The sequence below is a fragment of the Falco biarmicus genome, chromosome 2 (genome assembly GCF_023638135.1).
Source record: "Falco biarmicus isolate bFalBia1 chromosome 2, bFalBia1.pri, whole genome shotgun sequence".
Classification (NCBI taxonomy): Eukaryota; Metazoa; Chordata; class Aves; order Falconiformes; family Falconidae; genus Falco; species Falco biarmicus.
In genome coordinates this window covers 105,006,704-105,033,948 of record NC_079289.1, presented here as the reverse complement: position 1 = coordinate 105,033,948, position 27,245 = coordinate 105,006,704, and the positions used below count along the sequence as shown (strand labels likewise).

General features: G+C 37.2%; 1 protein-coding gene across 1 annotated transcript in view; it reads left to right on the top strand.

Annotated features, from left to right (window-relative positions):
- Positions 1–1,079: 1,079 nt before the first annotated feature.
- NCAM2 (neural cell adhesion molecule 2) overlaps positions 1,080–27,245 on the top strand; it is a 305,254-nt gene continuing 279,088 nt past the window's right edge. The window contains exon 1 of the mRNA XM_056329648.1: positions 1,080–1,258. Coding sequence (XP_056185623.1) covers positions 1,207–1,258 — 52 coding nt within the window. The 5' untranslated portion in view covers positions 1,080–1,206. The remainder of the gene's footprint in view (positions 1,259–27,245) is intronic.

The window sequence follows — 27,245 nt, the reverse complement described above, 5'->3', positions numbered from 1 at the left end:
GGAAAAATTATTAGGGATGTGTTAATTTGGATTCGTCTTTGATTAAGTACTATTACTGCTGCTTCACATTAGTCTAAATCCATTTCTACCTCCTTTCATGTATCATACAGGTGGTGACACATTTATAGAAGCTGCTTCGGAGACCACAGCTTAATTACCCGCCCCTCCCCCCCATTACCCCTTCAAAGTCAAGCTGGACAAAACCCCACCTCTTCTCTTTAATGCAGGTATTTTTTTCCCCCCCTTACAAAGCAAGTCCTCAATAAGACAGCACTGAGGCATCAAATAGGTAAGCAATTTATTTTTTATCGGTTTTATTTGACGCAGCGTAAATAGCAGAGGTATTTTTCCTCTCTGTTACTATAATAACAGAAGTCAAAACAAGTGAATTCCCAGACACCTAAATGAATAGGTACAGACTCAGCGCGATTAAAGACGCGCCCGTACGCGAGGCTCCCAGCGGTCCCGCTCCCCAGCGGCGCTGCAGCACGTTACCGCACGCAGGAGGAGCGGGGGGATGGCCGGGCCCCGCGCAGCCTCCGCGCAGCCCCGGCCCGCTCCGCTCCCGCGCACGAGCGCCCGGCGGCAGCGCGCCCGCCGCCCGCTGAGGGAAGCGCGGCGGGCAGCCGCTGGGGGCGCCACCGCCGCGAGCCAGGGCGCCGCCGGCGGGAACGGGGGTGCCGAGGCCGCGCCAGCCCCCTCGGTGTGTGCCCCTCGCGCTCCAGGCTCTCCCTGCCCAGCGGGCTGGGGCTTCCCGGTAGGATTCTCCGACAAGCCGCAGCCGCCTCGCCCTTTATTTAGGCTGTTTCCTCGCAGGCGACGGCGCAGGGAGCACGCTCCGAGGAGCAGAAATTGCCTCTCCCCGCCGGGGGGCTGCCAGAGGGCGGGGAGGAGGGACGGAGGGAGGCTTTGAGCCTGCGGCAGCCTTTCAGAACGGCGGAGGAATCAACCGGCGCTGCCGCTCGTCGGTGGCGTGGCCCTGCCTGTGGCGCGGAGGGATCCGCGCGGGCTGCCGTGTTCCCGCCTCCTGCGCGGCGGCCGCCGGCTCCCTGATATAGTGCGGCACGGGGAGGCGCTGGCAGTCACTTGGCGAGCAGCGCTCCGCGGGTGCGGGGCTGAGCGGGAGGGCGCGGACGGCAGCGGGGTTTGTCTGTGCTGGCCGAGCACCTCCAACTTGGAACTGTCCGCCGGCGCGAGCTCCTGAACATGAGCCTCCTGCCTCTCTACCTGCTCGGATTGCTCCTCAGTAGCGGGCAAGGTAGGAGCAGGGCTGATTTTTTTTTTTTTTAAATAATTATTTTTCTTACCTATATTGTCTGTTCGTTCAGATTAACGTGTAACCAGAAAAGAAATGGGCAAAAAATAAAGCAATGTTGTCACCCTGGAGCCTAATTAAAAAGGACCTAAAACTTGCTTCATCGCAACCCCCCCCCCCCCCCTTTTTTTTTTTAAGTCAAGTCTTCAAGAGGTATCATTTATGAGGGGGGGAAAAAAAAAAAAAAGCTGGAAGGAGCTAAGTGCACTTAGCTGCTTTGCATGGGGTTTCGTAATTTTTTGGGCGATAAATGTAGGAGGGAGATAACCGATTAACAAAATATATGTGTCGGGGATCGCGCTTTAAAATATGCGTCTGCTTGAGGGGAAGGCAACGTGGGCTTCATTTTTAGGACCGGAGAGAAGTGCTGTCGGTGGGGCCAGTGAGAAATGTGACCTGAAGTCTGCCTGTCGGGGTTTCTCCTCTTCTGGGGACCGCGCCTGTCGCTGTGCGGGGACACCGAGCCCCCCGGCCCGGAGGTGGTGGCGGAGGGCACGGCGCGGGCGTGTGCGCGGCTGCAGGCACTTTGCGATGAAATAACGCCGCGGGGGCAGGTGTGTGCGGGCGCGGGGCGTGCGGAGGTTACGCCTCTGGGCACTGTTCGCCTTTTGCATATGTATGTGCATTTAAACAGACAGCGCTCCGTAAAATACGGGCTTAGGGGTTGCGGTGTGGCTGGGGTTTTGTGGTTGTTTTCAGGGGGCTTGAAAGACTGATTTTTGGATGTCACACCTTGAGCATTTGTGCTACTTGAGGAGGCGGGGAGGGGAAGGGCCGCCGGGAGCGCGTTCCCGCGGGGTGCGGCACGGCGAGGGTGCCCCTCGGTGAGGGACGAGCGCGGGGTTCCGAAACTGTCCGGGCAAGTTTCTGGCGTTCCTGAGGGGCCGCCGTGGGCTGCGGAGCCGCGCCAGGCTGCTTGTGCCTCCTGTGGGATACCCTCTGCGAGACGCTTGAAAGCGCTGCATTGCCTGTACCTGAGGGGATGGGAGGAGGCCAGCGCTCGGGGCCGTTGTGAGGAGGTTTTGGGGTGGCGTGGGGGAATCAAAATCCCACCTAGGTGTCGGCGGAGGCGTGGGAGCGGCGGGGACCGGCCCTCGGCCCCTGGTGCCGCCACCTTACAGCAGGGGGCGGTAGAGCTCCACGGCGGCCGCCCGTGCTCCGGCAGTGCCCGGCGCCGGGACTGGGGCGGCTTCGCCTCCCCGCCGACCCCCGCCGCGGGCACCGAGGGGGCGCGCCGGGGCGCGGGAAGGTGCAGCCATCCGCAGGCATCTGCAGGCACCCGCGGTCCAGGGCGGAATGTCTCACCCAGACGCTGCACGGTGTTTTGTGAGAGTGCAGTGAGATCTGTTGCGCTTGAGGGGAGGGGGGAAAAGTGTGTGTGTGTGGGGGGGAGGGCAGGCAGGCACCGTGCCTTGAGGTATTAAAACTGCAGCTATGAAGGTCTCCTTCAATGCGTTAATCGCTACACCTCATACTATACAGACGTTTTGTCTCGTCGATAAGTAGCAAAGAGCCACCAGATGCTGTCAATTTATACAGAAATGTTTTTGTGCTTTGGCCACCTCGGGAAGAGCTCTGAAGGTCTCCCGATTAGCAGCTATTCAGAAACAGTCCGGAGGCTTTTCAGCATAGCCAGCGCTGGGGATGGTAAAGGAGGAGGAGAACGGGAAAGCTTCCTTCAGGCTTTGCATTGATCTACCTAGGTGTAATGTGTATAGAGATGTGCTCTGTGGTTCCTCTAACGGAGGAATGATAGAAAGCTAGTTTGTGAAGTGTGATTACTGCAGCGTAGGAGGATTACATAGTTTTGGTATCTTACTATCACAAATGTCAGGAGATAAATAATGGAGTGAAATTCTAGATGCTATTAAGCTGTGTTTTAAAAATTATAGGGGGATAGATATGAGGGGGAGATAGAAGAGGAGGAAAGCTGAATAAATCTAACGTTGATAGTAAGTTATGTCTCAATTTTGAAAAACAGGGTTGGGTGTTTTTTTGGTGGTTTTTGTTGTTTTGTTTTTGTGTGGTGTGTGGGTTTTTTTTTTTTTTTTATAAAAGGAGTGAATTGTATTGGCAAGGGGAAGATTAAAATTTTTGAACTGGCTGTAGAAATAGCAGGAACACGCAGCCTCAATCCACAGCAGGGGGTAGTAAATGGGAGTGGGAAAACATCTGCGTGTGGAAAATATTCCCATATAGGTTGCTAGGGGAGAAGAAAATTCTACAGTGGTGTGGTGTGTTTTTTTTTTTAATTTTAATAAGCTTCATTATGGTGAGGGTTTTATTGTGCAATTCATATTTCTTGAAGTAACCTCCTTGAAGTAATCTTGAGAATTTTTTTGAAGTGATTCAAATAATTTGAGAGGCTATTACAAATATTCTTGAGATTTGTCTCCTTTTGGGAATGCAGTGGTGGGTAACACAGATGATCAATTGAAGGTTGTGGTGTTTGTGAGGGGTGTTTTTCTTTTGCGTGGTTTTTTTGTTTGTTTTCTGAGAAAACTAGTGTTGTCAGCGTATTAGATGATAATTATGGGTTTTTTTCTAATCCTAAAGTAGAGATAAGAGTGTGGATGGTTCAAAAGAAAGCCACTAACTAGATTTGGGTCATTTGCTTTGGAAATACTGAAAGTCTTAGGCTGAGGATTTATATTTCTGAGACTATAGCTGCAGTAGATTTTTATGAAGAATGACTGAAGCTTTTTCTTTGGGAAGTGCTGGTGTTTAAGAATAGGGAAGAGGGAACTGTGATGTATTTGTTCCATTTCAGAGAATCAGAGTGGTTTGAAAACAAGTAGCAGAGCAACCCCCTCCCCCAGCTCTTTAAGTTAAGAGCTTATGAATGTCATAATTATCTACCAGGGCCAAATATTCTCTCTCCTAATTTCATCACAAGGGAGGAGTTTAACTAGCAATGCTATTATGCTAAAACAAAAGGATTTTTTTCTTAAACTTACAAAGCTGTCTAGACAATTCATCCAGAGTGAAAGACCTAAATTTAATTAGCTTTGCTTCAATAAGAAATGAAACAAAACACACACACAGCACCCCCCAACAAAACAGCCTACTTCATTCTGTAAATCTGCTTGTTAACACATACAGTGATACAATGCTCAGAGGAGGGGGCTTCATTGGCTTTTACTAGTGTCTAGGAAGACTGACTTATAGTGGATGAAATGGACATCTTCCCATAAGACAAAATCCTGTTTATCACGCTGCATAATATACATTTCTTCGGGTTAGCAAGTTTTTGTTAATTTGCAGTAGGAAATGTTTTCCTTGTAGAATTTAATCTATTTATGCTCATCCAGGAGATTCATAGCAGTGAGTACTTGTTCAGTCATTGTGCTTTAAGTTTTCTCTTTTCACTGCTTTGATACTGAGTTTGTTTTTGTTTTTCCTGAAGAGTTTCTCTTACAAGTGCTTATAAGGGACTACTTGTTAATAAGGAACATCCCCCAGAAGAGATGCCAGCATGTGCGTCTTATTCATTACAGTGCAGTCACTTTCTAGAATCCTGCTTCTTTCTGCTTTTTGTGTAGGGAGTCCATGAAATTTGGAATTTTTGAAATCAATTTTACTGGATTAAGCAGAACTAATATTTTACTCCAGTTGTGTACAGAAATCTAAAATATATCCTGAGACTTCAGCGAACAATAATTTTCTGCTACCAGTTGATTTATACAATTGCATATAACATTAAAATGCATTTACTACCTTGTTCTTTTTCCTTTTCACCCTTAATAAAAAAAATCAGAAAAAACATATTTGATTTGCTGGTTTAGCCTATGTACCTCCTCTTCAGGTGAAGATGAAAATCAAAATATCTGCCTGAAAATAAACCTTGACTGATGAGGTGTTCTGAAAGATTGACTTAAGAATGGCTGGTTGAGAAATACGTAGACAGTTTTGTTTCATGCACTGCTATACAAAGTAGTTAGTTATTTTTGTTGTTTGCAGTGGCTCTAAATCATGAAATGTGTGAAAGATAAAGTCATGGAAATAAAGCTTTAAAGTCTTGAAAGAGGCTGAATAGTGTTTGACTTTTACAGGACAGTTCATGTATTTATTTAGATAACTAAATATTTTTATCTGTGGGAATGGTATTGGAGTTTTATGGCTATGTATGATTTGCCTTTCCTGGCCTTCTCCCTCAACAAGTATTCTGAGAATAAATACTGTATTTGTTAGCCCTTTCATTGACCTTTTCTTTGAGGCACCTTTCCCAAGTATATTCATGTTTACTTACTGATTTTTCTTCCAATTTATTCCAGTAATTCCCCAGTTACATTCAGAACATTCCATTTGATTCCAGTACAATTCAGTCAAATTAATATGACATTTTGGGAAACGTGTTAACTACACTGTAATTTGTGGCTGAGAGTTGAAAATCTGTTATTGAAAGAGTAGGACATAGATTTCTCCAGATATAAACACCAGTTATTATCCAGATTCTTTATTTTAAACAGTTTCTACTGACTAATTCATGCCAGATGTTTTGTTTGGTTTATAACACAGACCTTAATTTTATAAAATAAAGGCAGGGTACTTGATGAAGCGTGTCCTGAGGTTTTACATGTCCCAGGTCATTTGAGTTTTATTTTCGATGTCTCTTGAAATTCAGAAATGGGAGAGAATACTTCAGGATATCATGATGTATTCAAATCTGAAGTTGGAGTCTGATGGACTAGATCCAGGCCTATTGGTATCTAGTATATCTTATCATCACTTTTTTTTTGACCTAATCAATTAATCATGGCCTAATTTAACCTAGTAATTATGTCCCATTTCCCCCCGCCTCAGTGTATTTAACTGCTTTCTAGTTTAGGTATCTGACTAAAATTATCAAATATTTGGTAACTAGTTTAAAACTCAGAATGAATTTGAATATTAAATAGAGCGTTCTTGCTGTTACTTGAAGAATCTAAGGATTTCCAGCTTCAGTAACATAATCCTGCATTCTTTCACAAAATCTTTTTATTGCTTTTGTAGCTCAGTTTCTTTTAATATTGTGATTATATGGATTTGGATATTTGTAAAAGATATCAGGAAAATGAAAAGGGTTAATTTAAAATGGCAAAATACTCTTCAAATGTCTTGTGTTATACTGTAACATCTTAAATGGGGTATCTTTAAAAATACCAAGCTTCTTATTTTTGATACATTGCTGAATTTTTATAGTAGTTGTTATCATTTGATGATATCGTTAATTGGAGAAGACACTTTCTGATTTGCTCTGCTGTAGATGAGCTCAGAATCTACCTCTTAATTTATAGAATGAAAAGAATAAAGGAGGAATAAAAAAAGAATATAAACAGAGTAATTTGTCTGGCTACAGCTATTTGTGTTGACAGCTTATGATATTAAAATCTTTTTGTACTGGAGAAGAAATCCATTTAAAAAACACTCAAAAGTTATGTGGAAAGGAAACAAAGAATACACGTGTATACACAAATCTACTTCTTAGGAAACCTTACTTAACAAGAACCCTAAGCCTTTGAATAACCTGCATTTGAGTAGCTCCACAGAAGCAGTGTTGGTTGCTGTCTTTCCCCCCCCCCCCCCCCCTCTTTTTGCATCCATGCATCAAAACCTGGATCATAAATGATGTGACACAGGAGTAGTAACTACAAATATTAAGATCGGCTGCAGGATGAGATATTTATAATGTAGTTGTTAAATACAAAGATGACTGAGCATTGTGGCCAAACTCTACTGACTCTAGGCAGAGGAGAATTTCCGTTGACTTAATTTTGCGTTTGCATGAGAAGTAGGACAAGTTCCTTAAAAGCAAATATTTTACTGTCTCAAGTTAATTTGGGAAGGAGGTATACAGTGAAGTATATGATGTAAAAATTCATTGCACAGTTTCTGACTATTTAAGAATGTTACTAGCATTTAAAAAAAACAAACCAAACATCTTCTGAAATGTTTTACCTGTTTTCTGCTCCTTTTAGAAAAGAAAAAAGCAGTTGTTTGATTTTACCTGTTTTTTAATATAATATACAAGGAGCATTGCCAATAGGATAAAGAGATCAAGTCTTGTAAAAAAAGTTTTTAACAAATAATTTCAGTAAGCCTGGAGATCTACTAACAAAAGCTGTAATTTGCCACCAGTTTCCATGATCTGAGTATAACCTTATCTGAAATAACCAGTTTGTGGATGGACAACATCCAGATAAAATTGGGAAACAACATTAAGTACTAAAGGTTTTAGTCAGTTTCTTCATTGGTCCTGCATATCATTACTGAAATAAATTTCTTTTTAGCCAAGTACTATGTAAGTTCCTTCAAGAACTAGCTTTCCATAAGAAACATAAAACATTGAAATGTTAATTTATGTTTATTTAAGATGTGGCTTTTTTCCAGGAAAAAGTGAAGAGGGGAGCAAATGTGGCTTTTTCTTTTTGTCCAGTTACATTTTTCTTCCTACATAAATTTTTATTGTGACTTTAGAAGGTTATGCTGGTTTTCAGTGTTCTAATTACCTGAGTAGTATAACTAAACAGCAGAGAAAAGTTGATGAGTAACTTCCTAATTCAGCAAAATTCAAAGTAATACACAATATACCTGTAGCATATTAATAACTTAATAGGGTATGAATAAAAAGTCATTTTTCAGAATGACCTTTCCAGTTAGCTAACAGTAAGCTATTTACAATGCACTTGTAGCCTAACTAACAATACCACTTGTTTGACTGGCTATGAGCTGAAATTCATATTTGAAATTCATATAAGAAGTTGCTTTTCTCATCACTTTGCCCGAGAGGTGCCATTTGGAGCATACTATGAATTCAGTTTAAAAACAAAATCATTGCCATCAATTTTCTTGCTACTAAAACATTGCACCATATTCAGTCAAGCTGCAAGCAATTTCAAACCCATTAACTTCATAGACCTTTGTACTGCAGCTGAATTTTGTTTGTATGAAGTCAGGTCTATACTTAAAATGAAGTATTTAAAGAGAGACACATAAAGCATTGTATGGAGATCTTTGTGGCATGTGTTGCGGGTAGACATAAACAGGTAGGGAGAAGTAATTTTTATACCAATCACATAAAATTAACTTTCTTTATTATAATGAGAAAGATGTAATAAAGCCTACAATGTTATTATGTGAATATTATGTGTTTATGTTATCTGAAGTAGTCAAAGCAAAATAAACTGAAGATCCAGGGCATGGGTGACAGGGTAAAAAAAGGGGAATGTGTTAAATGTACCAAAGATCAGTTAACAGCAATAACATAAGGTAGCATTTTTTTTAAGGTTCTTGAACATCCCATACTCAAACTTGTGTTCACTGGGTCAGAGGAAAGACTGATGTACTCTAGTGACCTCTATCTGAAAAAGACTCAAGGCAAGAGTTGTAAAGAAACAAAGTACAGAACAAGAACAGTGTGATATTTCTGCCAGTGCACACTACAGCATTCAGGAATATGTCAGGTTATATCTGTGTGATCTTCCTTAATAATCTTGGCAGATCTTTGTTGCATGAATTTGTTATTAAACCTGTCAATACTTTGATCTACTTGGTACACTGTGTCAACAACTTAAACAAGAGAAAAAGGCTAAAAAGCCTGAAAAAAAAAATTAAATGTTTAGACCCTCAGTTGCTGTGTTGTAAGTAATGGAGTAATATTAGTTCTTCCTTTTACTCTTCCATGACATTAATATTTGTATGTATCACAGAGAAGCCGCCCATTTCTTGTGTGACAGGCTCAGAACTACAGGTTATATTCATGGACTTTCCGGTGACTTAATTGCATTTTTTGTTTGGTGTCTCTTTCCAGCTTCTTAGAAAATATTTTATTCCTTTTCCTAGCTTTCTGGTTATGGTTATCTTAATTTAACACATGGTAATGGGAAGTATTTGAATTTTAAGCTGATTTGCATCAAGCCAATTGTCAAAACCCCTCCTTCTTCGTAAGTATTTCTTTTGCACTGTAATCAGTTCTGCCTTACAAGAGTGTGGGGGTTAAAAGTGAGCAGTTGCCCTGTAAAATGAAAGCTGAGAGAGATTTGATTGCTGGGAAGACAACTCCCAGAGATGAGCACAGAGACTGTGCGGAGGTACTTGAAAGGGAAGCATGATATATGAGTAAATGGATATAAACTGGTTACAAAAAAACCTCTTCATGATGAAAATTAATTTCTGGCCAAAAAAGCAGTGACTCTAGAGCATTATAAGAGTGAGAGGGAAGAAGTATGGTTCTTTGTAAGATGGTTCTTTATTAAGCGTGAAAGGATTACATTTAATGGGTCACCAGAATGTCCCAGGAGATCCCTTCAAATTATGTGCTTCTAAGACATTCTTCATATAAAAGTTCTCAAGACATTGGGGGAAAAATAATTTTCAAATTGCTGAATGATACTTTCCAGAAAACATAATTGAGTGTTTCTCATCTATTAATAGGTGTTACATAGCAGATATTACTACTTAATTCAGTAAGAATTGCCAGAGTCTTTGGTGCCTGTTGCAAATTCTGCTGGTGTCACTAGATGTTATCCATACATTTTTAAAAAAAATAAATAAAAAAAAATTCCTCTCTAGAGTTGTTTCTGGGAAAACTTTAAAAAAAAAAATCACTTGGGTGTAAAAACACTTTTTTTATTATTTTCCCTTTTTTAATGTCTGATTTTTTCTCACTTGCTGACATCCCTTTGAAAGTAGAAGAAAACTGTTCTCTGAAAATGCAACTTTAAATGATTTGTCTGCATATAGAGAATTACAAAGATAAAATGCACAACACTGAAATGTGTTTTTTTGCTGATCATTGAATGATTTTTGTATCAGACATCCATATTTCACAATAGAAGTTTTGCTTTTGTTGCTTTCTGCTTGCCTTTTGTCGCTGAATTCCAATTTTTGAAATCTTGTCTGGGATTTGAAATTCAGGATGAATTATACCCAGCTAGGCATTGCCATCAGTAATAAATAATGCAATCATCGTGTGCTCCTGTGCTTTCTGTGTTGGGAATAATACCCTAACTTTATATTTATGAAAAAATGCTGATTTTTTTCCAATTAAGACTGTCTATGGTATAATATGAATGCTACATCTATCTCTAACCTGTAGAGTGTATTTTAAGAAAACAATGTTATGTGAGATGAGTTCTTTCTGGTGACATAACTGTGCACACCCTGCAGCCATGGAACTCCCGCTGAAGTCAATGGAGACTTGTGTGCCAAGGGTACTGTTTCGGGGGTTGTACTGATTGCAGCTTTCAGAGTCTGATTGAAGCTTTAAGGAGTTGTATAACTCCCATGTGAGTATGTGGGAATTTTGATTTAGTGAAGAATAGGAAATCAAGCTCTAACTTTATGTATATTTAAGTAGTGGGCATGTTTATGAACTAGTGCTGAAAAAGTATGGGGCTAATAGAACAGCACAGAAGAACTAACAACTAATGGGATGTTCTGATGTGCCAGGTTCTATTCAAGACAGTGCATGAGACAAAAAGGATGTTTTTCTCTGTGTATGTTACTGTGTTTTTTAATAGTAAACCCAAAGACATAAGGTACAGATTTCATTTGCCCCCCCCCCCCCGGGGGAACATGAAAAGTTGAGTTTCATGCAATTAATCATTACCATCACTTAGTTGTAGCTGAGGTCATAGCTGTATTGGAGGTTACCATTTAGTATAACAATTATTCATTTGGTTTTATTCGTGTTTTTGAGAGTTTTGATTTACTTGTTTGTTTTTGGTCTGTGGCTTTGTGACACGAGTCAAAATTGTTCCTTACATGTTCAGTATTCAGGTTGTGCCTGTAAGTCTGTAAGTGTACTGTCTGAATGATGTTAAATGGATTTGTGCTAGTTTATGGCAGTTCCACACATTGGGTTCAGCAGCTTTTAGCATTTAGGTGAAATAATCTTCCCCAGCATCTTTGCATTACATGTCTGTGAGTGTCTTTGTATGTACACAAGCTGTTATAATCGAGAATTTATGTTGCTGGGTTTGAAAAATCTGTCATAGGTGATGTTTTCTATACAATTCTCCTAAAGTCATGGTAGGCTTATTCTTATTTTACCATTCTTGGAAGTAAATTTACAGATATGTGTTTAATGTCACAGTAGTGGGTTTCCATTCTGAGTGTGTGATTTGCTTACACGCTGCTATTTTTAAAGTGAATTTTGATCTTTTTCTCTATCACTTGCAAACATTAGTATACATTGGAAGTTTCCTAGGTGTGTTCTAAATCCTCAAGAATAACATGCTTCATTCTGTGCAGCCCTTTATGGGCCACACTCTGATAGCATTTTTTTCTGTTTTTGTTGTTGTGTGGTTTGTATTTTTTTTAGGTGTGTTTTTTGTACTTTTTTTTTTTCCCTGGGTACATGAGTGAACACCTTATCTGCTATATGTAAGAGAAGACCTGGCTGGGGAAACTATTGTTTCCTGTAAAAATGTTGATGAAAAGAAAATATAGTTCTGTATGAGTCGTGCATTTTTCATTTTTAGCTACTCCAGATCTCATTTAAAAAAAACAAAGCAAACAACCACAACTAAACAAAACCAAGTACTCCTTTTCAAGAGAGAAAAGCCCTTTTGTTATTAGTTGGAGTTCTGACATTCCTCCTTCTGTGTCTATTTTAAACTACGAAGTACAACTGTAGCAAATGGGTGACTGAAAAATTAAAAGAAAAATAAACTTTTACGTTATTGTGACTATTTTAAAAGCTACTCTAAAGAAATCTTACTTACTCTTTTTTTATGATGGTGAATGTTGAAGTGCTTTAATGCACCTTAAATGTGTTTGTGACTATTTTCCAGACTATGAAGCCCATTGAATGCAGTCGTGAAAGGTCTCTAAATAGTCTGTGTTTATACCTATATACAATGTATATATTGACTTATATAAGTATGTAAGTCAAAGAAAGCTAGCCTTGCAGAAAACCTTTTTTTGTTCATAACTACACAGTAAATGTATTACATGTGACCTGCAGGCATTAAAGAATTAACATCTCTATCAACCTATAGAACAATATTTCTGTAGTAATGTTTTGTTTTTACCTATGAAAATGGCATAATGAGTTTCGTAGCTACAGTTGTGAAAGTTTGTTTGATCAGAAACAACAGTGTTGTAATGGGGAGGCAGGGAAAGGGAAACTCAAGCAGCAGGAAGGAACATCTCATATTTACTGAAGGTGCATGTTTTCCTCAAAGAAGAGATGCTTCTCTCCTTGGTGTGGTTTTTTTTTGTTTAGCTGTGTTTTTATTTTATTTTGGGGGTGATGGTGATGTTAAAATAATACTCTTTTCATAATCCAGGTGTGTGTTAAAGCATCACACAATGTCTGAAAGACTTCATACTTGATACCTCTAAGTAAGGCTTGTCTTAGAGTCTTTTCCGCTTGACAGGCCTTGTGTTTAGCAGAGTTGTGTTTTTTTGTCATAAGAACACTGAAGACTGAATGAATGTCAGTTGGACTGTCTGCTATTTCTATTTGAACTGTAGCCACGTTTGCAAATATGTGTTCCAAGATTATTTTGCTTGAATTATCAAATAAGTTTAAAAAGTAGTAACCTAAAACTCAGTTACCTGAGGTTTTTCTGCAATTCAGTCCTAAAAATAGCTGCACACATCTATGAAAAAGAATTACTGAAACAGCAAAAAGGAGACTATAAGCTTTTCTAAGCAGTTGCTAGGGGAAAAAAAAAAAGTGCACAGTTAGGCAAAAGTTACTTTTCACAGTTAACACTTCTATACAAAATAAGCATTTGCGTTATCAGTCTGAGTTTAATTTTTCATGAAATATCTTTATGTAAGGCTTAATTCTTCATGGAGTTAGGAATTGTGTTGTGGTTTTTCTTAATATTTACATTATAAAAATACTTTTGGGGTCCTGCTGACATACAAGGAGTAAAATGAGAGTGGAAACAGTTAACCTTCTCAGATTCATTGAGTTAAGACTGAGCTTTGGCCTACATCTATTTGGCAGAATCTCTCTTCTCTAGTAATATTTCCATTCGCTTGCATTCTGCAATGTAACAGCATTATATAAACTGAATTTTTGATGTATGATGAGGAGAGGTAAATATTTCTATGGTAAAACTTTTGATTTCAGCCTCTTACATGCGGATAGTCAGTTTACAACCTGGCAGTAAAAAGTGTAGTTTTTTTACTGGTTTCTACCAGCAAATCATGAATCACATACTTCATTTTTCAGTTCTTACAAGCATCAAGTAAAACACATGCTTTCGTTATCAGAGTACAGTATCTGTGTGCTAAAAGTACACGGTCCATCTATTCAATGTCATATACATCTAGGTGTTCGCATAAAATCTATTATAACTGACACAAATGGCATCTTTATTAGAAAATCTCCATCCTTATTTAGCATTCTTTAGCTTTTCTCTTCAGCTGTTTTATACTTTAGAAATAGTTTCTGCAGATCAGAGAAGTCAAGACCACCTTTTTTCTGTTTTCCTAGAAGGTTGTCTACTAAACAATGTGTGTTCCATAATTACCTGTTCAGTATTATAGATGAAATCTAAAAATGCTTTTGTCTACTTGTCTTCAGAACATGTGTGCCACCCAGTATCAGTAACATGCTGAGGAATTCTCAGTATGAAATGTACTAATCCTCATACCTCCAGCCTCACCATTGCAAAAGTAGGGAATTAAGTTAGCAGGTATGTCCACTTGTTCTCTTCTAGGCAGATGCAAAGTCTCTTGCACATGTTCCTAGTTAACTGAAGACAAACTAGCTTCAAAAACTGAAACTGCTGTTCCTTTGACAGTGCTTGAACAAAATGTTGTTACGGCTTATTAACATTAGCGCAGTGTTGTGGTAATTACAGATGCACAAACTGCCATCAGGTTGCATCTGGCCAACTCGGAGAGTGTGTCTGCCTGCCAAAGATTGTGTTGACATGCCTACAGCAAGATAAAGGCAGGACAGTGCAAACATCCTCAAGTTAAAGAAAACCTAAACCAGTAAATCTAAATGGCACAGCATTGTCCTTATGCCCCAAAATGCCCACACCTGTCAGGAAGAGGAGAACTGGAGGAAGACTTTTGACTCCAAGTAAATAGTTCCATTTGTCATAGGCTGTGACCATGTTGACATAAATGTATTGTTTACAGGCTTAAGCTGAGTTAAGGTCTCTCTGCATCATATTTATTCACATTTTTGTTGATGTCGTAAGCACAGCTAGCCTTGTCCAGAGTTGTGCATATATGACCTAAATAGAGAAGATGTCACACAGAGCAATAAATTCAGTTCAGGGTCCCAAGTATTTTTCGTGGTATCCTAAAAGCTGAACCATCTTTTTGGACATTTGATGCTATTCCATAAATTCTGAGAAGCTACGCTGACTGATATTCTAACTTTATTAGGGGCATTTAATGTAGCACATCGCTCTGAGAGTGCCCATGCAGTTTATGTTCATGAAACAGCATCCTTTTGGAAGAGAGTCCGGTACCAGATTTAAACTGATATAACTAGAGTGCACGTGAGCTACCAGTGAGAAAGGAAATCCTGGCTTTATTAAATCATTAATACTTGAAAAGTGTTTTAAATTTAAAAGCAATTACTGTATCTTCAATCAAACTATATTTTTTTCCTTTGTAAAAATAAGAGACACTCAATCCAATAGATTAAATACCATTTCTAGACAATAGAATAGATATCCATTTAAACAGGGAAGAACTGTTTCATGAAGTAGTATGAGAGACTATAGTGTTCTTATTAGAACATTGCTAGCTGGCAGGAAACCTGGGTTCTCCCATTGTGAAGCTTTGTGGCAGTACAAATAACTATTTGTGCCTGAGGATTTTTACCTGTTAATATGGCCCAGTGTATACTCTGAATCAACTAATTCAGGCAGCAGAAAGAAAGGGGAGACGTTAATGTTGCATCTTAGACATAAATCATTACTTAATATGTTGGATTTTGTTTTAATTCTGTCGTAGTCAGTGAAACAAATACCTGAATTTTACTGCTTTGGTTTTGCTAAAATTTGTTTCTCTGTTTTCACATCCACATCCTTGCTTTAATGCAGTATTTCTTTACAAAACAGAAGTTATGCCCTGTGGATGTTTTCTCTTTTCTTAATTGTACCAAGAATCCCCATTTTATTGATGTGGAATGAAACATAAAGAAACTTGATCAAGGTCAAAGTCCATTGTGCATCCAGAATTTAGCTAGCTGTCCTGATTTCATTCTAGGATGCTTTAACAGTCACCCTGCTTTTTTTATGATAAGATATGGAGTCAAAACTGACATTAAAATATGCAGGGACTGTAAATGGATTTCACTGTTGTCTTTTAGGATTGTGCATGCTAGTTCCAGCAGCTCTGTCTTAAATGGGCTTTATCTGAGGGTAGAGTGTTTGGTGGATGTGGTCATTTGGCATTCCTTTAGCATCCTTAGGAATATCCCCAGAAATCCTTATTTAAAATCTGCAAATTAGCAAGCGGAATGCTCAGGGCTTGCTGGTTTTTTTGTTTTTTTTTTTTTTGGGTGGTGTTCTGTTTTGTTTGGTTGGGTTTTATGTTGTGTGTTGTTTGTTTCTTTTTTTTTAAGAAGACAAGGAAACAAAATAGAAATGTGTTTTGTGGTGGGAAAGTAGGCTTGAGGGGGGGAGGAAAAAGGAAAACAAACACCACCAACACAAAACCAAAAACCCCACCCTACAGATTCCCTAAGATCTGTGTTTAAATGTTTTTTATGTTCCTCACTCGCTGTTCTGACACTGCATCAGAAATTACATTTTTGTACTTTTGAAATAATAGCTGTCATCATTTATGTCTTCGAGGAATGAAAGTGAATAACCAAATTGTTTTCTTTCCATGGCCAAGCAGGCTGTTTTGGTGGTCAAGGCTGGCTGTGAAAGCTGAACTGGTAACGTTTTAGGTAGATGAAATTGGGTGAGAAATATGCTGTCAGTATTGATAGGCTCAGGATCTGACCAAACTTTTCTTCTTCTTTTTTGCTAACTTCATTTACTAAAATTGCCAGACTAAGTATCTGTTGTGTTGTGATTTCGTATGTTTTTGGAGTTAAGGTGGACCTACCTTTGTCTTCCTGAGTTTTGTTTCCTTTGAAATAAAAGTGGGATGGTGTTACACAGCTGTCTGTGTATGATCTTCAAACACAATGAAATACCAGTACAAAAATGCCAAATTAATTGCTGGTAATGTTTCAAACACAGAAACAGCGAAATAATATTAGTTCCATCATCTGTTTATATATATATATATAAAAAGGCAATAATATTACTTATGCAAGTGTTTTGAGCAAGCATTTTGCAGGGTGCCAAATGCTGGTACAACCTCTGTGGATTCTTTAATCCACCCACAGAGCAAAAATGAGGAGGGCAATGAAATGTGGCTTGGAACACACATTTCACTGATCCCCTAGCACAAATGAGAGAACAGAGTAATTAGAGGGGCAGAATTTATGCGTTCCCTGCCTTGTTTGTACACATAAGGGGTTATCTATTGCTGCAGATTGGATTAGCTGTATAAATAGCAGCATTATTTATTTAAAGTCAGGTCTCAAAGACTTGGAAAAGAATAGTAGTAGAACAAGAAGGGGATTGTGAAAAGAAGAGAGGTACAGAGAATGCAGCTCTACCTGTGTACAGGTAACTCATGTAACCAGTGTATAACTGGATGCATTTAATATAGCAGAATTTCTTTTTCACTGCTGGCCATGTAGAGAGCTTCAGGCTCAATATTTGACCAGAAGCTTTAAACCTGTATATCAGGGCGATTGAAATTACATATTTTAAACCAATCGTATCATAAATTTAAAAAAAATCACCACCTCCTCCTGAGTATCTATGAATATTCATACTTCTTCCCCAGACAACTTGCAGAAATTTATGATGTGCCTTCCAAATAAACATATAGAGTTGGTTCTTTGGAGTCAACAATGCAACTTCTATTTAAGTTTTCTAGTGCTTGGATTTTGTTCAGTGTACTGTCAATTAGGTACTGAAAGGAATGTTTTGGGAAGCTTCCCTGGCTACATCCATGGTGACATAAGAGGCACAAACAAGTGGCTCTGCAGAGGTTCATCAGTGGTCTGAGATACACTACTCCTCTCCTTGGTTCCACAGGGCTAAAAAGAAGGTTTCCTCTTTCCTATGGAGACTACTTGGATGAAGAAAAGTATGACCAAACAAGTTCAATTATGATTAATATTGATAGCATTTACCACTGAAGTAACTCCATAAAGAAAGGTAGTATGCCTTGGTCAAAGATAGTAGGACACTTCCTGGTTTTGATTGTTTTTGTGTGGTTTTTTGTTTGCTTTTTTTAAACTAATTTCTCTATTTAGTTGGATCCTTAATAAATATTTTTTAATTTCTTTGATCTTTAATTAGCATCTTCTCAAATCAGGCTTTTTTTGGGGAAGTTGAAATCTAAATGCTTGTAAGTTTGTGTGTCATTTAAATACTTCTTGAAAATGATGTATCTTACTAAAAAGTATCCATTTGTTACTTAAATGAAAATGACTTTGGTTTTTTTTCTCATATTTAAATAGACTGCCTGGCAAGAACATTTATAATTATATTAGAAGTTACAATTTGCTGCATGTAATATGTATCTTGATTTTTCTAATCTCGATTGTTGTTTTTTCAGGCTAAATCTGTCACTTTAAATTTGATGGTTTATTTAATCTCCAGTCTTAAATGCAGCCTTCTAAACGAGGGATCTTTTTGAGTGCAAAGTTCGTTGTCATGTTGCTAGTGTGTGTTTCTGACCAGCATGCAAAGTAGCTCTAATCCATACATTCTTTTTTTTCCTTACTGGGATAGCTGCCAGATCTATGTCAGCGATTAACTTCTGAATGTGTCAGCTGTAACAAATACAGTTCATTGTTTCTTGACTAGTTAACAGCTAGTTAAAAGGCAGGAACAGCTCAAATGAAAGGGGAGTACTGTACATTTTGTATCTAAAATATTCGGGCTGTTAAAACTACTTAGAGAAAGAAAAAAATCTAGGATTTAGGTGGGATTTTTTGGTAGACAAAAATACTTGGCTGAGTCTTCAAATAATAATAAAAAAAAAACAAAACCCCAAACAAACCACCAAACCCCAGATCACTGGATAATGAAGTTGCGATGAAATTATTTTCAGTTACAGGTAATTATTAATGAAGGGTTACATAATTCAGTATTTAAGCCTCTTTTTCACTCATGTGAAAAGCAAAACTGTGTTGTTCCCCCCCCCCCAAAAAAAAACAACCCAACAAACAACCAAAAGAAAACACAAAACCAAACCCAACCAAATAAACAACATCAAACAACCTACAAGAAATTTCTCTCTGTTAAAATAAGATCTGAGACATTGGTTAGAAAGAGTATCACAATAAAGGAAAATACCTTGACTTAATTTTCATACTGTCACATTCTCTAATTATCTGGAGCAAAGTGCAAAATCTGTTTAGAGGGGAGAGTTAATGATATTTTTCATCCCCACAGACATACATTTTAAAATTAATTTTTTTTTGCAGACTCTTTGCACAAAGTCACAACTTTTATGTTCATGTTTTGTTTATGTTACGTTCGGCAAATTTTCCTGTGCGAGTGAATGTGCATGGTTTGCTGTAAGCATTTTAAAACCAGTGTGTTTTATTAGTTCTTTAATCTTCATGTAGACCTTTTTCCTAAATTAAACTATTGCAACAGAAGAATTTTGCAATTCAGACGATAATTTTTGTATATGTAGGACTTTCTGTAATTTTTATTTTAAAAGTTGTTGTTCTTAATGTTCTGTCTTGTTGAGCTGAACATGAAGATACTGGTAGTAAATGAAGACAAAAGGGGCTGCTGTATCTTGCATAAGAGAGCAGATTCAGTTGTTTTCTCACAATGATGCAGAATTGTTTTTGTTGACTAGCTTGCTTGAGCCCTGTTATTTTCTAGTTGCATAAGTGAAAGGTTTGAGTGTCCTATAAGGCAGAGGAAGCCATGTAACAAAATGTCAGTAACCTAACAAAAGGGGAAAATCTCTACTGCTACATATGAAACCAACCAAAAACCTCATTGGAAAACACATATCAGGATCATGCTGAATGTGTGCTTAAGCAGTTGACAGCGAAATACACTGCTGTGTGAATTTTTAAATGCAAGGAAACTTGTGGAAAAACTTTAAAGTAAAATGTTAAACAAATAAGTTAGGTGTTTTAAGAAAGTGAGGGAGAAATAGTTTGGTATATCTAGAAATCATAGACTTTCTGTAGAGATTTGTGGAATAAAATGCTACCTCTCAACTTGTTCACAGTAGTGTGGTCTAATCAGAAAGTAGTGACTGCTCCCAGTGTACAGATTGTGAATCTACAGTCCCAGTCCTTCAGGACTTACTCTCCTGCTCTGTGCCACCCCCACCCTCATTCCCCTAGTTTCCTTTTTACACAGGAGTAATGTTTCCTTCAAAAAGGGATTCCAGACAGTGTGTTCCACTATACATGAATCAGAATTTTTTTATATTTGTAGTACATTATTCTCCGTATCTGTTGAATACTGGTTGAGTCATAAGTGGGATTTGTTTGTATACCATCAATTTACTCAGTGTGCATGGTAGAAGACAGGAGTGGCACTTCCCTCGCACCCTCTTCATATTATAGTAGATCTGGAGCCTTTGGAGAAAAAAAATTGAAAAAATAAATCAAGAATTTCAGTAATTTCTGTCTGATATATAAACTATCTTCAACTCAAGTTATAAAGATATAGCTTGTTTTTTCCTGAAGTCTCAACCACCTTCATCATAATTTCCTACTACTGATTTTTGTAACTCTTCTTGATCATGCTGCTGACTGTGAAACATATTCTGAGGTATCCCATGCATTCTTGAATCCAGAATCTTTGAAATTAGTTACTGCAATGCCAAGATTTTGTAAGGAGGGAAAGAGGAACTAAAAAAGGTAAAGAGAAAGTGAATTTTGGAAATAGATAGGAACATTTCTGCATTGAAAGTGGAAGCCAAAATGAATGAGCAGGTAATATCAATCCTGTGATCTTGAACGGAACTGAAGATTCAGTGGCAAATGCTATACCTTTGTTTAAAAGCTAGAGGAAAGATGCCTGGCCAGTACAAGCTTGCTGCTCTAACAAATAGTGGGCAAGACTGTGTGTGTTCAAATAGATTCATCTCATCTCTTTTAAATATAATAACTTTATGTAGTTATGCCATTGTCCCAGATTCCAATGAAATCTATTTTTCTAAACATTCTTTACAAGTCTGGTAATCCATTTTCAAGAATAAATGTTAATGCAAGATGAGAAAGTAGGCATTAGAGCATGCAAGAAAATGGGCTTGTTTATTTTAAAGTGAGGAGGGGATATTTCTGGAGTCTCTAAATAAATTCTAGAGTTGTAAGTGGAAGAAAGGAGAATTACTCTTTAAGTTAAACTGTGCTTGGTGCAAGATTGAATGGATTTGAACTGACTGGACAATTTTAGTCTGAAAATGTAAAGTTCCATCCATAAGAGCAAGGAAAACATGGAACAGCTTTTAAAATAATGTTTGTATAAAAACTAAGTGACTTTAAGAAAGAGGTAAAGGGATTTCAGAGGGATGTTGTAATGTTGTGCCTACAGAGGGACACTAGAATCTTTTACCCCCAAAAGTGCTGTTCTCCTGCATTCTTGAGTTAGTTTTGTAACTAAACCCTGAAATTTCTCCTTTAAGTTTGTATTTAGTAAGTAAAGTACATTAAAATTAGCTATTTAATTTCACTCATGTCATGTTCTGATTATGAATTAGTGATTAATTAAATCCAAAAATTTGAAATTGAAAACAGGTTGCATTTAATAAGTAAGTTGAAGATATGCCTGTAGAATCTACTCCTGTACACTAAAAGAAATGCTTTCTAAATGCTTTGACTTCACAAAATAAGTAGCAGTTCTTAAATAATGGAAATAATAATGATGACGACGATTAGAAAACACAAAAGCATGAGTTTTCCATGGAACTGACATGAACTGTTCTGGGGATCTTTAAAGAAGAATCTGTTTTTTAGAGAAGTCCTACCCAAATAAGCTTCACCAAGCTGTCACTGAAAACATGAAATCAAATATCAGTATTTGTATTCTCTGTGGAGATGACCTGAGAAAGTGACTCATCCTGAAGAGCAAGAATTTTACTTGTGACTCTTGTCTATGTTTTTAAAGAATTAATGATAAGGTGCTGGAGAATCATTGTACTATCTGCAAAAAGAAATATTCAGAATTGCTGTTTCCATTAATTAGTCATAAGACAGTTATGAAATATAAAATAACTTCATTCTGCGAAGTTGTTATAGGTGGAAGAATAATAAAAAATAGCTGATTCTTTAACATATTTTGCAATGTTTTCATGAAGGAAAAAATAGATGCTCTGCAACTTACAGGAATTATACAACTACAGTACTGTAATAAAAAATGTGTTGGTTAGAAAGACATCAATAGATGGGCATATTTCATAGAGGACTTGAAGTCTAGGTAGAGGTACTTGAGACTATAATTTCCTGGACTGTAAGAAATTTGCAGCAAGTCCTTGGTAAGTAGTTTCATATTAGCAGTATATATAACTAACAGGTTTCTAATAATTTATATTGGGAGGGCAAGATACAATTGCCAGAACTCAGACCACATTTGACACATCACAACTGCCAAATTTCTGCATTCTCCCTATGGTAATTTTACCAATTTCTTCAATTGAGCTGTGTGTTTGGTTTTGGTGGGTTTTGTTAGTGTTTTTTTTGTCCTGGCCTTCCCCAGGCAGTACAGAAAGCTTGAACCCAGAATATAGACAGATATTCTCCTAAAATATATTGTATTTATGCTTTCAATTAATGCTATAGAAGCAAACCTAACTCGGAAAAAGAGAGAATCATAGTGCCCACAAGTAACTTACATTCAAAAAGTCAAGATCTTTAAGATTCTTAAAAAGCAAGGACAAGTGGAAAAAGATTTTGTTCTGGAATGCTTCATATCTTCTCTTATGAAAAAGCACTCAGGACATACTATCCAAATTGTGTAACTTAACAAACATTTCCTTCTTCAGTTATAGGTACTCTACTCATGCAAGTCAAAGATATATAGGCTTCAACTTAAATTTGCATTGCTCTGTCATTTAGTGTTAACTATTGAAATCTAAAAAAAAAGTCCTGTAATATTGGTCAGATTTTTCTAATCAGATACATCTGATTAGTATCACTGAAATCAATGAAGGACAGAAATTGATGCCATGACTAAATTCATATGATTTGGAAGTATAGCAAACTATCCATGTATAGTACATAATTTATTTGTAGCTGTAGTTTGTGGCAGACAAGGTTTTCCAGTCTTTGTTTTTCCCTGTTCATCAACTCATAATTCCTTGAATGCCTTTTTACTTCAGTGTTAAACTTGGACCCTACTATACCATCAGAAAACATGGATAACAATTTGAAGTAGATGAACTTTTGCAAGTTTGGAAGATGCTACTTTGTTATTGCTTGCATGTAACTACTCTTCACATTGCAACCTTGCATACCTATGTATCAAATACTAGAATAATACTGAGTGTTCTCAAGCTTCTGGAAACATCTGATCTCTACGTCTGGTCCATGTTCAAATGCTTTTCCAGGCTCACATTAAATCATTAAGTGGTATCATAACTCCAATTTAATAAATCCTTAGTCAATACATCTCATCAGTGATTCCTTATTAGATCTTTTTACAAAATAATAAGCACAGGATGTCCATCTGCATTCTTCAAACACGCTGGGCTAGGTTTAACTCAGTGAGAGACTTCTAATTGAGAAATAATTGGCTGCTTTTAAGAACACCTCTGAAACACGAAATCTTCACTTTGACAGTTTACTCTTCATTTTATGATATATTAAAACATGTGTCTAAGGAATACGATGGATTCAAGTTGATTCATTTGTGTTTATTCCCTACTTGCAGTGTCATAATTCTGTATTTGAAAAAAGGTAACAAAGTATAATTAAAAAGACTTAATATTTCTTGTGATATTGATAACACTTACATTGTGTTGTCTGCCCAGAGAGGAAATTGTGTTACAAATCAAAGTAAAAAGAACACTCAAATGCGTACTATGAAAAGATTGATATAAAAAAAGAATGTAAAATGGGTGCTCTCAAGACAATTACATGTGAAGATGACTTTTTTAAAGTTCTGAAGGATTAAACCAAAGCAAAATTGTAATAAAGAATAGAGAATGTCATCCTAAATATAAAGAAAAGACTGATGCCTAATTTTAGTTTTTGTGTAATACATATTTTTTCAGCTATTTTGTAAGTACACAGCTAGACATGCGAAGTAACCATGCATTTTTTCATATGAGAAACTGACTGTATCTTTGCTTTGATATGCAATTTGAATTAAAGCTAAATTGGAGGTTCAATGCTTTTAACTTTGTTTTGCCATGGAGCCATCTGTAAACTTTTCCACCAACCTAACTCCTTATAATACTCCTGATAGCAAATCTTTTCTGTTGGTGCATGCCCTTGGAAAAGGGAGGAGTTAATGAAGAGGAGAGTATGTTCTAGCTACTACAGTGTCTTTGGCTGGAAATACCCAGCTAAATGCTGATATGGGGTCTTCCCTGTTTCTCAGCCTTCTTTGCCTTTTCCTCCTTGTTTTCATTGCCTACCTTCAGTAAAGACTTAATGATGAAATAAATGCTTGCTTTTCCTTCCTGTTATCAAAACCACAAAGGTGCATGTGAGTGGATTGCATTGCTAGCATAGGTCATGAAAAACACAGGGTGACTCTACTACATCATTCAAATGTTGTATTTGGTTGGTTGTTTTCTAAAGTGGTTTGTATTCCTTTCAAAAGTACATGTTGTGTTGTGAAGCTATACAGTACAAGTGGCATGGCAGACCTTGAGGAAAACCATGTGCTGTTCCCATATAACACTCTAATCTGTCTCTGTGAAGGGAGCAGTCAGGTATTGTCTTTAGACAACTGCTGCTTCTCTAACACATCCAACAGAAACCAGACAAGTGTATATTTCTAGTGATAGTAGTAAAAAAAGCCAGTTGTCAATCAAACTCATGACCTGATTGCCTCAAATTACTTTGTCTATTGTTTCTGTTAGTCATTCACATATACACACCCTCCTTCAGGTGAAATAGTGTAATGCTGCAGAATTGCACTTGAACTGGTCCTCCAGTTTGGTGACTGCTGCTGAGCCTTTATAAAGGATTTCTATATATTTTGAATTTTTAAGATCAAATCTGAGAATAATTTTAGATTTATTTTCCAAATATTGGCCCTCATGTATGTTAAAGTTGGCAGTAGGTAGAAAATATATGCAAGAGTTAAGTAGTTTAATTCGGGTTCCATTTTCATTGACTTTTAAAAAAATTACCATAAAAATTTTAGGTTATAGAATTCTTCCTACTGTCTCTTTACATAAATAGGTAGTTTCTTATTAAATTGTCTCCACCTGGTGGCAGTATGTCATAGCTAGCAACAGAGTAACAAGCAGAACTGGAGCTTTTATTATTATTTTTCTTTACAGAAACATAACATCAAAGCTAGTTAAATCAGATGAGTCATTTATTGCTTAAAAAATCCTGTAGATGTGCTTAAAATATTTTAAAGCTTAACTGTGGTGTCTTCTATGTAATTTCATGTAAGCACTATATGGATCTTTAACTGAGAAGTATCCCACATGTAAATGCCTTCAAAATACAAGTCTGTGGCCAAAAGCTCTGTTAGCATAACTCTGTTAGTGCCTGCATTACTTCAGTTCAAAAGATCAATGCAAGTATTTCAATGGGTAATGCCAACACTCAAGTGTTTCCCATATATGATGCTAATATTCCTGCAGCTGTAAAATATGGATCAGGTTGTGCAAAGTTTGCATAAAATACAAAGAAATGCTCTTTGCTGAAGCACAGAATTACTAGTTTTCCTCATTGAAGAAAGAAAACATTTCTAGAACAAGCACAGTATCAACCTATATTTTCAAAATACGGTTTTCAGAACTTGCCTACAAGACTTCATATCACAGCTGTCAGAACAAGGTTTAAATTGGAAGCTATACAAGGAATTATGTGTAATTTAAGGGAAGTACTACATATGACTAAGATTTTTACAGAAAAAACAATTATTTGGTTATCCATAACTGAGTGGTTATTTTGTCTTACAAATAAAGTTATCTTTTACTTCTTAGAAACTTACATCTTAAAACTAAAATTTGAAGAGTACTGCAGAATAATTCTGAAGTTTCAATTGGAGAGAAATTTAGATACTATGCTGTATTTCCAGAAAGTCTTATGACCAAAGGAAACTACAGCATCCCTGGATGGTGTAAAGTGCTTTCACTAGCTTAATTATTGTATGAAATCTTCTGTTAACATCAGGAGAGAATTCTAAGGCAATAGTTACGTTTTTTTCCTGTGGAAAGTACTTTTTTTTGACAAAAAAAAAAAAAAATCTCAAACGCAGTTGTAGATACTATAGCCTGAAACTACAGTGGTCGTGGAAATATTTACTTTGATTTTGCACCCACCCAAAAAAAAGTTACTGTCCAAGCACCTTTGATCAGAGCTAGTGAGCTTTTGAGGACTTGTAGAAATCATGTTTTGCTAATTGAAAAGCTTTTAAATGTATCTGTTTATATGTATTATGATTTGTCATCTGTTAAGTTTATAAACATTGAATCAAGCACAATTTTTTAATTGTCTTGTTTTTGTTTTGTTTTTTTAAATTGGCCTTTACTTCACCTTTTCAAAGAAGTTAGCCTTTTTATTATTGAGTTTAGGTGGTAGCATGTGTTACTTTGTTAAACAGTCTTTATGCAGTGTGATTTCTTTTGATATAGCTGTTTACAAAGTATACTGGCTAGTGATGAGTTCTTTATTAGTTTAAACATAATTGTAAGGAACTTACAGCTTGAACCTCATATGGGAAAGCTAAAATGTTTTTTTTTACAGATGGGGCGGGGGTGGGGGGAAGAACTGGCTGTCACAATCCAAAAAGAAGCTTGTATCTTTCTGGCAAAGTGCATGTGTTCTGCTCAGACCTTCGTGTATGCGTAGGTTTTTGGTGTGGTGTGGATTTTCTTGGGTATTTATGTCTGTATAGATACTATCTAACCCATCATTCTGGGTGAGAACTAAAGAATCCAGGTTGAAGTCATCTTACGCTTAATAGGCCACAGAAACTGTGGTCTATATGCACTAAATAGAGCAAGGGACACAGGATAGTTAATTACTTGCTGAAAACATCACTTCTGTGCAGTGTGACTTAAAATGTTTGGTTGTACTTTCCTTATTTTTCTATAGTGTAAGGTGCATAAAATATGAATTCAGGGAAGAAAGGGGACAGCCAGAGTCCCAACCAAGTAAATAATATTCACATAGCAGAACAACTAATCTTTCTTAAAAGTCAAGCCATACATCTGGGAATACTATGTTGCTTTGTTATGTCGCATTCCTCTAAAAGAATTGGCTGAGGCAATGTTTTTATTAGGATCTCTTTTCTCTTCATAGTAAGCTTTTGTGTGGAAAAAGGCTTCCATTTTTATTTGATCCATCAAGTAGTTCCTAGGCTGTTAATGTATTTCTGATTTTATCAATAGTTATATTTTTTGCTAGTTATTATTTAAGAGCTATAAAAATGAAATTAATATTAAATCAAGAAAGAAGACTGATAATTACCTTCTTTTATATGCTAGTGTATTTCAGCCTGCAGTTGTTGAACTGACTGGCTTTAACTAACTAGATGTGGTAGTATCAGCTATAGGGTAAATGTGATAAAACTATGCTTGTTAATGAAAGTGAAGTTCAAGCAATGAAGAATTTCCTGCTTTGATTTGCAGGTTTTTTTATTATAAAAGCTATTACTTCTTGTAGCTTTTTTAATCTTACGAAAGTGATAAAATAAGAAACACTGAAAATTTGTTGGGGAAGGTTTCATTTGCATGATAGAGATCTTCAGCTGGAAACTTAAGGCCCAGGTCGGGT